This window comes from Aulonocara sp. 'chitande type north' Nkhata Bay, linkage group LG17 (assembly GCF_057382095.1).
Source record: "Aulonocara sp. 'chitande type north' Nkhata Bay isolate Kocher_YH1m ecotype deep benthic linkage group LG17, A_spYH_male_GT1.1, whole genome shotgun sequence".
In the NCBI taxonomy this organism is placed as follows: domain Eukaryota; kingdom Metazoa; phylum Chordata; class Actinopteri; order Cichliformes; family Cichlidae; genus Aulonocara; species Aulonocara sp. 'chitande type north' Nkhata Bay.
The window spans coordinates 34,795,619-34,813,585 of NC_141360.1; the positions used below are offsets into that span (position 1 = coordinate 34,795,619).

The 17,967-nt window shown below is 43.4% G+C and overlaps 1 protein-coding gene across 5 annotated transcripts in view; it reads right to left on the bottom strand.

The window, feature by feature from the left end:
* The window catches only part of foxp2 (forkhead box P2), a 102,974-nt gene that overhangs the window by 41,140 nt on the left and 43,867 nt on the right, over positions 1–17,967 (bottom strand). For all 5 annotated transcript variants that reach the window (XM_086268165.1, XM_086268164.1, XM_086268168.1 and 2 more), the window contains one exon: positions 259–348. In XM_086268165.1, the coding sequence (XP_086124291.1) occupies positions 259–348 (90 nt within the window). The remainder of the gene's footprint in view (positions 1–258; positions 349–17,967) is intronic.

A 17,967-nucleotide genomic window follows, 5' to 3' on the forward strand; every position in this document is an offset into this window, starting at 1 on the left:
CATCACATACTCGAAAACAGGCAAATGGCCTACAGATGAAACAATGCTCCTTGAGATCTGCCTCTGTTGTGTTTCTCTCGCGTCTGTGTGACGCTTCAGCTTCCCGGGGACCCGCTTGTCCAGACTTTAAGATTCCAATGACGGGCCCAAGGATTGCGTTGGCAAATCAAACACACTTTGTGCAACAGAGGAAATCTTCTTTTCGGGGGAGCATGTATTATGGATGGACTTAAGAGATTAGACAGGGAGCTGCTTTACCTGCAGTGGACGCTGCTTGTCCTGACTCTTTGGAGATTTCAGGCCACTGCCTGGCTGCTGCAAGAGTAATTGCCTCGCTGCTTGTAGAGCCTGGGAAGAAAAAAACACAAGACAAAAGACAGTGTTAAAAAAAGAGAAAGAAATAGAGAGAGAGAGAGAAAGAAAGAAAGGTGCAGAGGAAAATAAACTATTAGATTTCCTAAAGCTGACAGTAGAGATAATTCAAATTTTCGCAGATGAAAACAGTCATCTCTGAGCGAAAGGCCTGTCAAATTTCACCTCTTTCATTGTGACGTGGTTAACACTATGATATGTTTTAGTAACAATTCACAGAGCTGTGAGCAAGGATAAATACAGTTTGTCTAAAGCAACCCTGAAGAAGAGGGTGGGGAAGAGGGTGAGGCGGTGGGCAGGAGAAAAAAAAAGGCAGAGTAGAATTGACCTGTCTAGTGTGTGCTCAACTGAAATACCCACTTCTCTCTGCAAATTACTACCACATTTGCATATTCATAATATCAATTTGAAGTAGAGGCAGCACCATGTGAAGTGTCCCTGGGAGCTGTAATTAAAGTTGACAAAATCAACATCAGATTACATTTAGAGTGAATTAACTAGCAGCCCAGGTTTTACACTATGCATTAAGGGTGCTTATGCGCAGCGGATGGGTGATAGATAGAAAGATGAATAGATCGGTAGAGGACGAGAGGCCTTTCCCTGCCTGATGAAATTAGTTCGCAGCTGTTTACACATGACATGAAAAATTAGAAAAATCCTATTTGTAAATTGCGAAATTTGTCATCAACACCCTTTGATGTGTTTGCCATACATCGATATGATAGGAATCAGAGAGACTGCTGGGATATGGCGTAATTTATTTCTCTAGGGTTTGATGGGATTACAGACACCCACCCCCCGCCTGCTTGTGTGCGCTGAATGCGTGCGACGAGCAAGCACCAGCTTCACAGGTAACGGCGGCAGCTGGGCTAGCAGCTTCACTCAAATTCTTCAAGAGCAGATGGATGAAAGAGCCTGGCAGAAAAGAACATTGTGCACAGCTGCTGCTACTACTGCTGCTGCTCCACACAAGCATGTACCTTGTATTGTTCAGGCCCATGAGCATCAAGTGGGAGTGGAGAGAGGGAGGGGGGGGGCACATGCACACAAAACAACAACTTCACAGGTGTTTGGCTTTTTTGATGAAAAAAGAAGGGGACGAGGAGGAGGAGAAGCAAGAAATGGGGTGGGGGGGGGGGGGGGAGTAAAACTCAGATGGAGAGTGACACTTCCTCAGGAATCAGGGATGCTCATTTTATTTTCCAGCGCTTGCCAGTATCCATGACAACAGCTGCCTTGACAGGGCGTGCATATGGTGCAGCTCTGCCAGCTGGTGGGAACAATGTTTGAACTAGTACATTGAGATCCTGAGCAAACAGGAGGAGGAGGCAGGAGAGAGAGAGGAAAAAAAAAGTTGCCCCATCTTAACCCCTTTGGGAATGCAGACAACCCCCTCGATCAATTATGAAAAGACAGAACTGGAGGGGGGGGGGGGGGGGGGGGGGGTGTGATTGTAAAGGTGGAGGTGGTGCTGGTGGTGGTGTGGGGGTTCTGTCTGGCTGCTCAGGAGGAGCCAGGCTTTCTGGACTGAAGTAAACAAACACATTACACTGGCACTGGGTCCTAACTGCATTGATCTGTCTCCTTGGTAAGATGAGCCTAGTTGCCATTGCTTTGTGTGTGTGTATGTGTGTGTGCATGTGTGCATGTGACATCTGTAAACTGAGCCTTGGCCTTTCTTAGGAACACACACTAAAATACACATTAACACCTGCAGCATGCAGGCACAGACAGCCACATAAAGTTTTGTTGACAAACTGGATGTGAAATCAAACACTGCTTGACTCTCTTTTTCCTGAAAGACAACACAAATTCTCTGAATGCAGCCAATCACATCGCTAATTAAAAACACAGGGCCTAATTAATCTCGCCATGATTGGTGAATCAAAGTAATTATCAGGCTTATTGAGTCCTGCACACAGTAGTTAGAGGGAAGGCTGCTTGATGAGTGCAGCTCAAGGTATCTGTCAGGGGGAAATGTTTATCTGTGTGCGAATCAATAATGACTCGCTGTGTTATACCCAAAGTCAAGAGAGCCACTCAATATATTTCACACGGTCACGAGTACAAAGACAGAGATGTTTTTAACTGCGCTTCCAATATCCACGCCGAGTAAATACCGAGGGAGGTGCAGGCGTGAGAGGTGACGCATGGGGGTGAAGCGGAGAGATCAACTACACCAGGCTTATTAGAAAAGAAGTCTGCTCAGACTGCATAAAGAGTCCCTCTCCAAACATAACACAGACCTTATCAACACCGGCCAAACTTTTCCAGAGTGGTTTGTCATGTCTCAAACTGTCTGTCACCTCTTCCGTGGAAGTGGGGTTAGCTATTTTTCAGAGAGCCTGTGATGGTGTGGAAGGCAAGGGAGGAATAAAAGTCCCGTCCCCTCACTTTCGTCGGCTCTGAGTATTCTGCCATTACAGTAAAAAGCACCAATTTGTGCCACCCACTTCCCACTCCACAGAGATGGTAAAGCTGAAGCCCATCTCAAAGCACGAAAAAGCACCAAATGCCAAGGAAAGTCATCAAAAGTTTGCTGAAGAGCTGCTGGAGCGGACAAAAACACAGACGAGTACAGACGCACCGTCTATTTAACCTGGGTTGCTATGCACAAAAAAATGACATCCCCAGTCTATTAATGCACACATTGTATAAACAGCACAATGTGACACATTCTTCAGAATGAGAGCGCTAGCCAGACAGAGAGGGAGAGAGAGCCAGGGCCTGCTATATAAATAACAAGGCACTCAGAGGCATATTTGATGTTGATATCCATCACTGAGGTTGGAAAAAAAATAAGGAGGAGGGAAAATAACACAGAGCAACCGAGACCGCGACACGGGGATCCTTATGAAAATAAGATTCAGCCCAAATGGATCTGGTGTAATTGGTTTCAGATAGTGAGGTCAGGAGAAAGGCGATACAGGCAACTATTATGCGAAATGAACAGAGAAACAAGAATGTTTACACAGGCATTCCTCTTCTACATTAATAGGCATGCAGAGATCACCGGCGAGGAAGAAAAGGAGAGAGTGAGAAGGGGCTGACAGAAGGAAGGCGAGAGAGAGAAAACTGAAAATAAAAAACCTCATCCATTCACCCCTCACCTACAACTACCCCCCCAGTCTCCTAGCTCTATACAGAACTACAGTTCTATACAGAACTGGGTAATAAGCTACAGCCATCATAGCACACCTTTGTAAGGAGCATGCAAAGATCTTAAACAAGCATGAAATACATTAGGAGGCCCTGTAATACTGGGCCAAACCATTACGAATCTCCAGATTGCTTATTGCATGTGGTGGTGGGAGAAGGGTGGGGAGTGGGAACAAAAAAAAAAAGTCATCCACTAAGAATGCCACTTTTTCAAATCCACCTGGAGACTGCACAATACGCAGCCATGACATTGGAATTGGATATATTTGAAGGGCTGTGACATTGTGTTTGGACAGTGTAGATCACTTCCTGGCTCCAGTCACATAGGGAGTTGTTGTTATTAGGGGGATATAGCCAATATTGGAATGATGACACAGGGATGAAATAAGCTAGCCTCAACAGGTACTTATTTACAGCGCCCAAGCCTTGACAGGATGTTTGCATGTTCCAGACAGTAGCTGTAAATAGTTGTTGATCAGTACGGAACAGGATTGCATCATAATAACACAGCCTTTCTGTGGTGTGCGGAACAGATGTTATGTGCGTATGCATGTGTGTGTATGTGTGTGTGTGTGTTGTAGGGAGTAAAAGGGCTGCTGTTCAACACTCGACTGTCGGCCAGAACAACTCCAGTCACGCTGACAGCTTTGACAACTCTCACACATACACTCTTGATGCATACGCACACACAGTACTGCACCAGCAGGCTTATCTATCTGCTTTCAGGGAACACATACACAAGAGCGAGGTGGGGGTGGGGTGGGGGTGTTTGTGGGGAGGGTGTGTGTGTGCAGAAAAAGAAAAAGTATGACTCTTTATCAAGCTAGAGGGAGTCACATGCCATGGAAAACAAGGCACAAACAGTTTAAGCTGAACAAACAAACATGGCTGATTGGACTGAGGCAGCTGGCCCGCTGGCAGGGAAGATATGCGCTGACACTCCATACCAAAATATTTACACCCTATCTCCTTATATAAGTGGATTCAGGGCAGATGGATGGATGGATATGGATTTGGAGGGGCTGGCTGGAGAGGATAGACAAATGAGAGGAGAAGGGAAACAGGATAAGATGTCCCATACAATGTTTGAATGCAAAAGTGGGGCCCGGAGTTTGTGAAAACAAGCAAAGTGCGACCAGAGAACAGCACAGGGTTTCCATGCAAGAACAGGCATAGCTTTGAGATTACAGAAACCCTTTTGAAGTTGAAGCTGAATTAAACTGAGCGCGAGTTTATTCAGGCGGGCCACAAAATCAAGCTCAGCTGCAGTCCTGGAAGCTCATCGTAATGCAGGAGCTGCTGAAGATCCCATCAGCTAATTCAAGTGCTATCCCCACATCAATTAATGGATCAGCTGATACTGTTTCCAGCATACAGTTGTTCCACATCTGCAAGCCACTTTGCAATCCACTTCCCTTTCATTTCAGCATGTCCGTTGTCACTGATGCCAGCTCTGCTCTGCTACTTACCACCTGTCTTTTCTTGCATGTTCATTTAGTGGCAAAGAGGGCCCAGAACAGACACAAAGAGGTTCTTTTGACCACAGAAGCTATGGCCGATAAATCAAAGCAAAGGCAACAAGGCAACAAAATTCCACAAGCAAGGGTGAGAACACTGTGAAACTTTCTCTACCACATTAATGCATTTGGTATCAATTTTAAGCCTGGTGTGTGTAAGATCACAGTACACAGATGCTGCTGATACCACTCGCCCTAAGTAACTCAGTCACAGGAGTTGAAAGACTCTCTTCATAAAAGGTCAGGATTGATGACAGTGCCTCGGTGCATCAACCATAGCTCCAGATTCTGTTCTCTTATCACCTCCACAAAAAGCCCAAACAGAGCAAAACACACAGCTGGTTTTAGTCAACTCCGCCTGGTTGAGTGGTTGGATAGAAACTAAAAAATGATGACTTCTTTTGACTGCAGATAGCAGCATGCAGAGTTAATGGAGGTGTTTGGATCTGCAAGCTGCATTTTTAAAAAGTTATAAAAACCTATGGGTGAAATCTTAGAAAGAAAGAGTAGAGAAAAGGGGAAGAATGGAGAAAGTATGAATTTGGAAAGTATGTAGGAGTAATGAGCATTTTAATGTATGAGCCAATAAATCAACAGTCTGAAGTGAAAAAGGGACCGGGAGAGAGAAAGGGAGGGAGAGGTCCATGGAGAATCTGCTTGGGCCTCAGGACAGAGGTAAAGCTATCCAGCAGAACAATGGGCTTCTGTGTCCCACTCTGCTACCTCTATCTCAATATTTTCAGCAACTTCAGCTTCCTCTGTCTATATACAGCGATATTTAGCCGAAAATAGAAATTAGATCGGTTTGTTGTGTTACTTATGTCTAAAACTTATATTGACTGCTTGTACTGTTCATTTCCTTATCGCCTATTTGCTGCACTTTGAATTCAAGTCAAACTCCTTTCTCTCTCGCCTCCCTCCGCCTGCTCATATCACATTGTTCATTTCTTCTTCTCATCTTTTCTTTCTCCGCCCTCTCTCACCTCTTGTTTATTGATTCTCTAGATTAAGAATTCTTAGGATAGAGGATTGTAACACACAAGCATCAAATTATTTTTGGGTGTGCTTATTTGCCTTTCCCTTGCATCTATTTGGCCTGTGTCTGTAGACAATTATGCCTACCCAGCCCCAGACTCAGGTGCTAATAATGAAGGACAAATAGAATCGTATGTGTAAACTTCTCCCACTGATGAAAATTTATATTAACTTTCTACCACAGTAAACAGAGCTGCATAGCTACACCGTCCCGGGAGGATTGACGAGATGAATTTGCTCGCTCCTACCCCAGGAAGAAGGCTCGCACTGGAGCGACGAGCGCGAACGGTAGGAGGGGCGCGGGGGTGTCTAAAGCTCCATTGTGTAACCTCACGCTTATTTTTCCACCAACAAAGACAAAACGCGGGTCTGTTTTGCCCATCACAGATAAAGTGTGCGTGTTTATGGCTGAAAGTTGAAGAGTGCATATGCACCGATGTGTCTGCTGAGACACTCTGAGGCCCGTGCCAGCAATAACAAGAGAGCACAGCCTGCTGTCGCTCACTGCAACCACTAACAGTCGCTAACATCCTACCTCCTGCTGGTGTCACTGTAGATATTCTGTGCAAGTACAATGGTGTATCTGTTCTAGCAAAGGACGGCAGTAGTTTTTCTACTTTCAGGCTATAGATCTTTTTTTTTTTTTACCTGAACCACAAAAGTAATCACAATAAGCATAGCTGCTCCTCGACTTTATAATTTCTTACTTTTTCCAAATCATATAGAGATAATAACTGCTTCTATCCATTGTCTCAGTGCACCTCTTCCATGCTTCATCACCATTGAAACACAATTTACCCACACAATGTACCTGCTTTCCTTGTGCTGTTTCTCAGCCGGTGGCTTGTCTTTAGTGTGACCTGTGCTGTACAACTCCATTTAGATAAGATGACAGCAGGACCATTCAGCAAAGGTCTTTATCTACTGCTGTTCCAAGGGAAGTCCTTTAGAGCCTGACAACAGCAAACCTCCACAATACACTATCACAAAGAGCAAGAAAAATAGAGACGGACACAGAGAGGAGAAACTGGGAACGTATTTGTGTGAGTTGAGCAAGACAGAGGTGTGTGTGTTTGAAAATGACACAATTTGTGTGAGGTCAAATCTTCTCTTTGCAAAAGCAAGCCTGGAATTAGCTATAGCTTTTATTCTCTGTTTCTCCCACCGCATTAACATTGCAAAACACCATGTTCATATGCTGCCATAGAAAGGTCAGGAACAAATTAGAGCTCACAGCCAATCAATAAAAAGTTGTTCCGAGTGACCCTTTTTATTTTGTGAAGAAACATTTCAATTGGTCTCTTCCAGGATGGCAATGTCTCTATACAAGGGATCACTTAGAGGTTTGGGAAGAATGAAAATAATATGAATCATATGCTATTGGCTTTGTGGTCATTACATCTCAGCACCACCACCATCAAAAACATCAAATGAGGTGAATATCATTTGGAAGAATGGAGTTCCAGAGGCTTGGTGAATCTATGCCAAGTTGCTTTGAAGCTGTTCTGGCTTTAAGATGCTTTTTCCTTTAATTTGTCACCCGTCTCTACATGGAATAGCTCTTTTTGCGCCTGATTTCATTCTCAGGTGATTATGGCTCGTCTACTGTTCACAGTTCCCGGCAAGTAGAGTTCACACAGCTGGATGAATAACTGATATGTAATGTGGCATTCAGGCCAGCCATAGTTCATTTGGAAAAGGTGCTGAGCTGGGTGAAAAAAACTGGAACTATGGGAAAAAGACCCCAATTGCTTAGACCCAGTTTCTTAAAAGTAGTATGCTGATTATCCAGAACATGTTGTATATACATTATATTAAAAATAGAAGTATTCACCTTTTGCTTACTGTAGCTATTAAGGAAGCAAAAGCACACTCTTTTATATAAATAAATAAACAACCAGAGGTGATTAGTAAATAATCAGCACCCTGCAAAATGCAGACACCAGAAAGGATCAGCGTGTTGACACAAATGTGTGAGTCTGTGCACTGTACATAAGATGCGTGTGCACAAACAAAGTCCAGGAGCATAAGAGTAAATAAAAGGTTAGGTAAACCCCAGCACACCTCAGCTGGAGCATCCCTGGTAGGTAAACTGCATTTAAGTGCATTCCTCTCCCATTATACCACTGATAAAAATACCAAGTCAAAGCTCACACAAAACAATCATTAGGGAAAACAGGAAAGCTACTGAGTAGCAGTGCCCTACACCCTTCATGCCAAGGAAAACTCATTTAAATTGGGGTGATATCATTTAGAATCCTCAGTATTTGTTTGTGAGTGTGCATAAGCAACTCAAGCCTTAAGTGCATCTGTATAAGACCCCCGTCTTGGGGGCTCTGTTGTTGCAGGTCAATAGTATAAGTGTCTGTCTGTCTCATCCTGGAGAGCTCAGGTTAAGTGTCGAGTCTAAGTGTTGCTCTCTCCTGGCGTCATCGAAAGAGAGCACCCTGACCTTAGTGAATGAACTCATCTCACCCACACATACGGCAAATTTTCCAGCCAATTCAAGCAATTATTTTGCGTATAGATAGCAATCACAAAACAGCATATAAATTACTTTGCGTGTGTGGCCTTAGATAATCCGTTGCAATGATTTTTACGTACGTCTTTTTTGCCCAACCGAATTCAATCCAATTTTCCTTCCACTAAAGCAAAGGAGCACAGACTTTTAATAGCCATTTGTACACGTTTATGTGACTACTTGGTCTTGCCATTAGCCCCCTGTCTCCTCATCCAGGCTTGCTCTCCATTGAGGGCAATGTATCTTTCAGTGAATGCCTCACTTCCCCGAAAGATCAGCTCAATAAATAGTCGCTGCATCTGCCTATGGAAGGGCAATGGATCACCTTCACTCCCCCTGTTCTTTCTCTCAATCTCTTTTCTTATGTAACACCTATCTTGTCCTGCGCTCCTTCTCCTCCTCTCTTTCTTTCCTCCGATCTGCATTGTACCTCGGCGGTTGCCTTGTGAATATTCCAATTACAGCAATGTGTGTTTGACCTTTAAGTGAGCAGCAGAAGATATAGTTATCTGCCTTCCACTCAGACACCCAGCGTCTATCAATCAGTAATCCACCCTCCAGCCCCCACCACCCTCACTAGAACAGGCTACTAGACTCAGCTGGGTCTGGAGAAATGTGTGTGTGTGCACCCATGTGTGTGTGTGTGAAAACTGAGAAAGAGATGGAGAGAGGGAGCTATCATGGGCACAAACTGTGACAGGGGTGAGGTAGACAAAGAGGCTTGGAAAGCTTTACTGATAAAAAAAAAAATGTTAAAAAAAATGCACAAGGTTTGTGCTTGAGTACATAAATGTATACCACACAAACAGACTCACACAAGAAAGAAAGAAAGAGATGTTAAACACTTTTTTTCTTTAATCTGCCAACAGCCTGACTGGGCCTTACTTCCATAAACAAAGACTTTTCCAGCATCCTATATCACGCTTCTAAGAACAAGCAAGCGTGAGCAGAATCATACTTCTTTAGTTTCATTCTTGTGCCCACCCTTTTTCCAAAAGGCTAATCTACATCTTTCATTGAATCAAGAATGGAAATTCACAAGAAATGCTTCTTTTTCAATTTCATGCTGAAGTAGCTCAAGTTAGTGGATGTAATTTCTCCTAACAAGAAAATTTATCACTCTGTCGCACTCTTAGTCTGGTGACTATGTGAGAACAGGGCCTCCGTTTTGCTTTTCTTTTTTCCCCCCTCTCTGGGCTTTGATAAATGTGCCAAAAGCATGATCATTCCCTTCATAGCACTCCATACAAGGACAGAACAATTACAGTGGGTATTAAATAAATAAAACCTATGGCTAAAATTTGTATGAAAGATAAATGACATAATTTAAGACTTTGATAAAAACCTTACAAAATTAAGTAAGGGCTAAGCCAATGGGCGAATGGGGGTTGTTCTATACAAATGATAGAGACCTCAACTTCTGAGTCTAAATTATGCGATACTCTGTGAAAAAAAAAAAAGAAAGTTCCAGTTATTTTCTGAGGAATTTTCTCCTCACACATTTAAAACCTGTGCCAACAAAGAAGTATTTCCTTGCTGTGACAGAAATTCTGGCGAGGACTAACGATGCAAGAAAAACTCCTACAAATCCATTTGAAGTTTTTGTGCAAATTAGGATTATCGGGTTCACGCTGAATTGGATGATGAAGTCCAAACAGGTGAAAAGGAATGCACAAAGAATAGTATCGCAGAAACAATACCACGCATGGCCAAGCCACCAGGCTAATGTATATTTATCATGTAAACTTCTGATAAATGCATATGCAGAAACAATCAAATCTCTGGCTTTCCATTGGAAGATTTCGCACTACAGACTCAAGCGTGAAACCAATATCAGCTTAGTGTCTACTCAAGCTTGAAGTGCTGCGCCTAGCCCACAAAGCATGTTCTGCATATGCTCATGGGCGTCATTTTTATTAGGGTGGAACAAGCAGCTTTCCACTGCTATCACTGATCAATTCGTGTGAGTTAAGTCCCCAGTGTGGGTAAATAAGCAGTGGTTAGTTCTTGATGAGGAATGGCAGGCTGTCTGAGCATGAACACAGGCTGGAGAAAGGTGGGCCTGTCTATCTCTACTGAAATGGATTCCCAGCGTGACTTCTATTATTAACCTCTGTACATCTTATTCTCTGTTTTTACCCCAAAATTATGCATTTTAAGTAGCGTCTTCTGACTGACTTTATAATTGTTACATTTGTCTTAATGTAGAAATACAGCAAGCCTGGCATTATTATTAATAAGTTGTAAATGATACAGATAGCACTCCACCTTGACTGCAAAAGTGAGGACCTGACCTTGGCTGATACACTTTCAAAAGTCACCAGCTTCAGCTCTAAAGCCTGCAGTGAAGAGAGCCAAAGCCAGCGCTAAGTGACATGTCAGTTTGCCTGTTTGGAGCCTTCAAATTCCCCACGGCCTGAGCTTATTTACTACATTTGTATGAAAAGCTGTGAAGAGGAGAGGGCTGAGAGCCCAGCTGGCTCTCTTACATATGTATACAGTGTTTGGAGGCAATGTGTAAAGACCATCTCCCCCTCCCCTTGTAGAGTGTAGTGTTACAACTACAAACAACTTGGGAGAAGGATAGAGCCATTTATATATTCAAAAATGGGTCAGGGATGGAGGTAATCGGAGCAGCAGGGAGTGTTAACAAGTGCAACAACAAAAAGAAAAAGGAGAAAAAACTGATGATACCTGGAATCTGCACAGATTGGGGCGCTTTAGAGAACGAGAGCACCGGTGACATTAAAGATGTTGCTTCTTCTTCCTAGTCATCTTCTTAACCAGATTTGAAGTCATTTTAATATTAGTTAGAGGAAGGGAGGGGGTGATACACAACAAACCATCGGGCATGCGTTTCAGAGTCTGATTTGTTACTATTCATGACTAAAGCAGAGAGGAACTGTAATACTAGACATGCTTGTTAAATTCACAACACTCCAAAGCTGCCTTCTAGCAAATCCTGTCTTTTGGTTGTCAGCTTAAGACACCCCAGCATATGCATATGTAGGATTTTTAAGCTCTGTTAAATGGATAGCGGTGTCGTGGCCTATCAAATGACTATAAGCCACTTGCCTTTTTTTGGGGGGGGGGGGACCATTTCCAGAAAATGCAGTCAGCAATGCGATACGTCGTATGCATCGGAAAGCACCCCCCTGACACACATGCACACACACACATGCACGTGTTTTCTTCATCCTCCTCTTAACTCCACATTAGAAGAAAACAGAGGCATTTAAATGTATGTATTCAGGCTGTGTGTGACACTAACACTCCACCCCACCATATTAATGACTGGTACGCAGTTTAAGCCGACGACAGGGGAGTGGCAATAAACAATGACAGAATGCTCGTTTTCGATTGTGAGGCCGCGAAAGATGATACACTATTCAACACCGAGCCAGTTTGCAAATAAATTATTGTGAAGGGTATTGAGCTGAAAGAATTGCTCAGTCCCCTCAGAGTATGCCACAGTGTGTGTGTGTGTGTGTGTACGTGTGGCTGTTTATGTGTTTGTGTCTGCGTGAGTGGACTTATAGATCCAGTGCCATTTATTTCCCTGAGTTGGACCAGGGCAGTTAGGGAGGCGTAAAAGGAAATGAGTTGTGAAGTGGCCATTGATCCTGGCCTGCACGAGGTTAGCTAGAGACTGGAGGACTATTGGCCACAGTGTGTGCTGCTGAATGACTGCCTCTTATTTACACGGAGGAGGTTAACGCTGGCTTAGTCATTTATCACTGAGCTACTGCACTATATAAGAAAAAAAGAAAAGAGAAAAAAGTGTGTCAGGTCAAACATAAGGCCTAACCTAAGCTGAATGAACTAGATTCCATTTAATGTATTCCTATATAATTGCATGGTAATGTCTTTTCTTTCTTTTTATATTTCAGTTAGTCAAAAGAATATCATTATTTACGACTGTAGTAATTTGGATTAAGAGAACTGGGTTTATTCAGGGCAATCTGCATACATGCAAACCATAAAGTGCACAGAATGCAGCATGGAAGAAGGAATTATTGTGGAAGTCGGTTGTAAAGTGGGTTGCATCAACTTAACTTAATTGTGGGATCTATGGGGTGGCTGTAGCTCAGGTGGCAGAGCAGGTCAGCCACAAATCAGAAGGTCGGTGGTTCGATCCCAGGCTACCTCCTGGCTGCATGCCAAGTATCCTTGGGCAAGATACCAACCCCATGTTTGCCTACTGGTGGTGGTCAGAGGGCCCGGTGGCGCCAGTGTCCGGCAGCCTCGCCTCTGTCAGTGCGCCCCAGGGCAGCTGTGGCTACAATGTAGCTTGCCATCGCCAGTGTGTGAATGTGTGTGTGTGAATGGGTGAATGACTGAATGTAGTGTGAAGCGCTTTGGGGTCCTTAGGGACTAGAAAAGCGCTATACAAATGCAGGCCATTTACCATTTACCATCTGTCAGTTGGATGACTTGAAAGGTATCATCTGAGCCATCATTTGATTCGAACCAGCGCTGAAATCAGTTGATCTGACATGAATGCTGCAGAGCTCAAACTAACTCTTTTCTTGATTCTTTTTTTTTTAGCAGAAAATAAACAGTTACACTAAAGTCAACTTTTAGTGGTGAACCATATAAACGCAAGCCTGCACGTGCACACACAGAGCAGGATCTGTTTTCTTCTTCTTGTGCCACCTTTAACCCGTATACTCATCTGACCTTACTGCAACTGCTTGAGGATAAGATGCCCGTAAGTGTTTATTTCCAGCAGATTTCCACTATCTCTCTTCATCCTCGCCTCTCAATTCCTCCATCGCTTGCTTTCCCTGCTCTCTTACTGTCCCTTTCTCCTCGTCTCTCTTTCAAGCTTTGCAGCTTGACATTTCGCCATGCTCTCAAGGGACACCCGCACGAAATGGAGTTACTGGGAGAGCGCCACTGTAAATTCCAGAAGGCCACATGTAATGTGTCTTAAACATAGATGGACAGGCCAGGTTTCTGCGAGCTGAAGAATAAGAAGGAGGGGGGGAAAAGGCAGAGAACGGGAGACAGAGGGAGAGTTGGAGGAAGAGGTGGTGTCTAGATAGATAATAGAATAATACTGTGTTTTGTCTGGGGAAGCGTGAGCAAACAGCAGCTATGCTGTCATTCACATCCTATATCTTTAGTGTCATCGCAAAGGGGGAAACTACAGGCCTATATGTCACAGGCCTGTATGTACTATTCTGTGGGGACTGTCTGCTGATAGCCAGGCTTGAAATAAAAAGAAGGATGACTTTCATTGTAAATAAGTCAGACACAAGGATTGCCAGAGAAGAACTGCCTTTTCGCTGAAAGGGGAAATAATTTTACAAAGACATATAGTACATGCTGCTTTCCTAATGCTTCTCCTGCCTTTACAGAAAAACCTTATCTTCACACAGACGATGATGGTTAACAAAAGGCTCCTTTATGAAATCGTTCATATTTCAGTGGAGGTCTTTCTCCTGTCCTGAGAGGTGATTGATGCATCAGGCCAGGGCCAGTGTCTTATTTACACAGTTGAGTGGGGCAATCTCAGGCCTGAAAGATAAACCTAATGAGCTTCTTTGTGTAAGGGTGCAAATGAGAGACACCATCCTCCCCTCCCTCCTTCCCTATTCCATCCAAAGGGACAGTCTGGGTGATTAGGCCTTTAAATTATGCTCAAGGGCAAAGCCCAGATTTGCATCTTAGGTATGTGCGTGTTTGTCTGTGTGTGTGTGTGTGTGTGTGTGTGTGTGTGTGTGTGTCTCTCTTGCTTCTCAAATACAGTACAAGGAGACAGACAGAGAGGCAGGTGAAGGGCATAGAGAGAAAGATGCTCGAGGCTTGTTTATGGGAAGGGATGGTAGGGGAAGACTGTGTGTCAGTACCCAGTTTATACTAAACAACAAACTTGAGTTGTTATAAGAGGAAGATGAGCTCATATGTCTGTCAAATAAGAGCGTGCACACCTACACACACACACACACACACACACACACACACACACACACACACACACACACACACACACACACACATTGTCATTTTGTCCTTTGTCTGTGGGGTAACTTTCTCCCTAATGACTTTCATTTTGGGGAGAATTTAATTTGCCCCTAAACCCTAAATACTACCCATCACTTGCTGTCAGATTTCTCATCCCTTCCATTTCCTCCAGCTAAACAGCTAGGAAGGCAGGTTAATTGCTGTCACTCTCAAGTTGGACCACTGCCTAGCTCTTGTGTAGCGACAGGGGTAGCCTAGAAGTAAGATGGCACCTTGGCGCACTTATTGTAATTTATGTCAAAATGCTGCACTCATTTAAATGGGGTTGGATAGTTTGCATTTTGCTGCATCATGTGCCTCAGGAAAACGGTAAAACGCATACCTAACCAGTTTACCAACATGTAGAACTCTGCCTCTGTCAGCCGTAAGTGGCACCTTTTGCACAAAATAAATATTTGGCCAGGAGGCATGCAAGCAGAAAGCACATTGCATGCAAAAAAGAAAATATAATTAATTTAAAAAAAATCACAGGAGCAGGTTTATGAAAATACAAAAATATGAAGCCAGCATTTTCTAATTATACTGGATTTTAATGAGTGAAGTCTTTAGACTAGTAGCAGATCGCAGTGGTTGTTCATACAGCTGTCTTTGGTTACAGTGGCTGACCCAACCATAATACATTAGCCTTCCGTGCCTCCATCTTGCTCTGAATATCAATATATTTCCTACTGTAGGAACTCAGCCCATTTAAAGGAGGGCAGCAGTTCTGAGCATTGGCTCATCAATCCCACTGATAACCCTGGCAGGATTAAGTCTACAGAACACTGTAATCAACTAACAGGCTCATTATAGGGCATTATGTTACAGACCCAAAGATCGATGCATGACTTCCATGTACATACTTGGCAGCATATACTATTAAAACATAAAGCTAACTCCGGTCAATGACAAATAGATTGCTACTATGAGCTCAGCACATTTTTTTTTTGCTCTACAAGAGAGCTTTTATAGTGATCATTTTGCATAGCAATTAGAGCTGTGTAACATTCATCATTTGCTCTGATACATATCTGCAGCTGGCAAATTGCAATCAGATACAGTGGGTATCTAATCTGTGATCTCAAATCAAATTAGGTCTATTTAGACAACCTTGGGAACGGGGTGATGAAACCCTGACAGAAATTAAGGACTGGAAATTTAATTGTGACAATGGTTATTATTCAGATAGCTGGATAACGAAATGTGTGGCTTTTACACTGAACACAATGACCTGCATAAAAACGAAAGACATTCAAATTTGTAAAAGATATTCACTTTATCTTAAATGAAATAATAGTGGATTATTATTAAAGGAAAATCTCAACTTTTGAAATCTGGATGTGGAAAAACTGTGTGCATTACTTCATCTTGATCTTACAGACTTTGGCCGAATCTAAGGTGTCGAGACCTGAAGATGCTGCTTTTCTAATTATAGCTGCAGGTGGTATTTTGGAGCTGCTAGGTAATGGCAGAACCCATAGGGACAGTGGAGAATTCATCAGTGCTTATTATTAATCATCCCCCCAGCAGCGTGATGAGAGGCTGCAGCTTCTATACCCACTGGACCACTCAATGTCATTCCAAATGTGGGTGGAAAATTACATTCAACTGCATTCCTTCAAAATGGACTCGGAGCAAACGTGGATAGAAATTTTTTTAAGCTGCATTGAAGTGTAAAAAAAGTGCAAGCATATATGGATGCATGTGTATATGGCCACACAGGGTCCATGCTGCATATACGCCTGTCAATATCACATCCGTCACACAAAAGCAGCAGTGCTCAGTGCTAACAGATGTATATATAAAATATATATTTTTTTAAATCTAACCTCATCCTTTTGTTGAACTGTGCTTGCAGTGTGAGCACACCACAGGAAGTGTGTGAAGTTAACAGCACAGGGCCCCTGTTTTAAAAAGCCTCCAGAGACCTGTTAGCCGGACTGCTCATTTCAATGTGTCTCTCTCTGGGTTGGGAGAAGGCTCGGGCTGGCCTCTTTACGAGGCGCATACTGTCATACCCCCCCACCCAACCCCAACCGCACACCATCACAGCTCTCAGCCGTATGTCCATCTCACAGACTTAACTAGACACCTTATGCTTACATTGCTTTTTTTCCACCTCTCAGTGCTGTGGCCTTTTTAAAATTTTTAACGGCACTTTTTTTCATTTTCACTGACAGACACACTTTTATCCATTCTTTTCAATTACATTTTGAGTACACAGTCTAATATCTCTAAATCTACTGCTCAGATTGCAATTTTAATAAATTAAAACATATAACATGAAATGTAAAGCAATTCAAAGTTTTCTCAGGGATCACCTTTATCTTAGGATTTCTCTCCTGATGGGAATGGTCTCTTCCATAATGACTGTGCTCTGTTTCAAAGGACACTAGGACTCACTGTGTGGTTTGAGTATGAATCTGATGTGAATCACATGCTACGGCCTTCAAACCCACTCGATCTCAACCCGATTAAACACCTCTGAGAGATGACATGTCAGACAGTGCTCTTCACCACCATCATCAAAACACAGAAAAGGGAATATCTTTTTAAAAGAACGGTGTTCCATCACTCCAGTAGAGTTTCAGAAACTTGAAGAATCTGCGTCAAGGTGCCTTAGAGGTGTTCTGGTCACACATGGGCGCTCAACACCTTACTAGGGCACTGTGGTGGTTTTTCCATTAATTTGTCAAGAAAAAGAAGAGAGAATTACCGAAATCTACCCAACATCTTCAAATGCACGAGTGATGCCTGAGAGAAAGAGAGGTCTGACCCCAATCATACGTGTGTGTGTAGGAAGAGTGGCAGAGTGGTGATAAAGCAGGAGGATGAGGCCACAGTGCTATAATGCAGCTGAAGCCACCAGCAGGGGTGAATAGGGTTGTGGAGAATGGGTGTTTGGATGGTATGGGGCTTATGGGGAACAGAAGAGGTGATGGTGGACTTGGGGGGGGGGGGCGTGCTCCAGGACAAGCTTCATTTTGCTACACTGAATAGCCCGTATACACACATGCAGAAACTCATCGACACGTATTGTTCCGCCCTCGCCAAATTGACCACAGGGCTTCAGTTGCCACCAAAAGAAAGAAGAAAAGAAAAATTCACATAAATACAAATACACACTCGCATGAAAATTTCACCATTAGCCCAAAGGACAGCACGCATCATTACAAAACCCGCGGTGTTGTCCTCCATCTACCCCAAAGCATGGCCCTCTGACCTAATCTCCCACTGCTCTTTTGGCAAACTGTCAAAGCCATCATTCACCGTGAAAAGACACGAGAGACACTTGACTCCTTTACTCTGCTGGCGACTGACTTTCACAACTCCTGCCCCCCAACCGCTCCACCA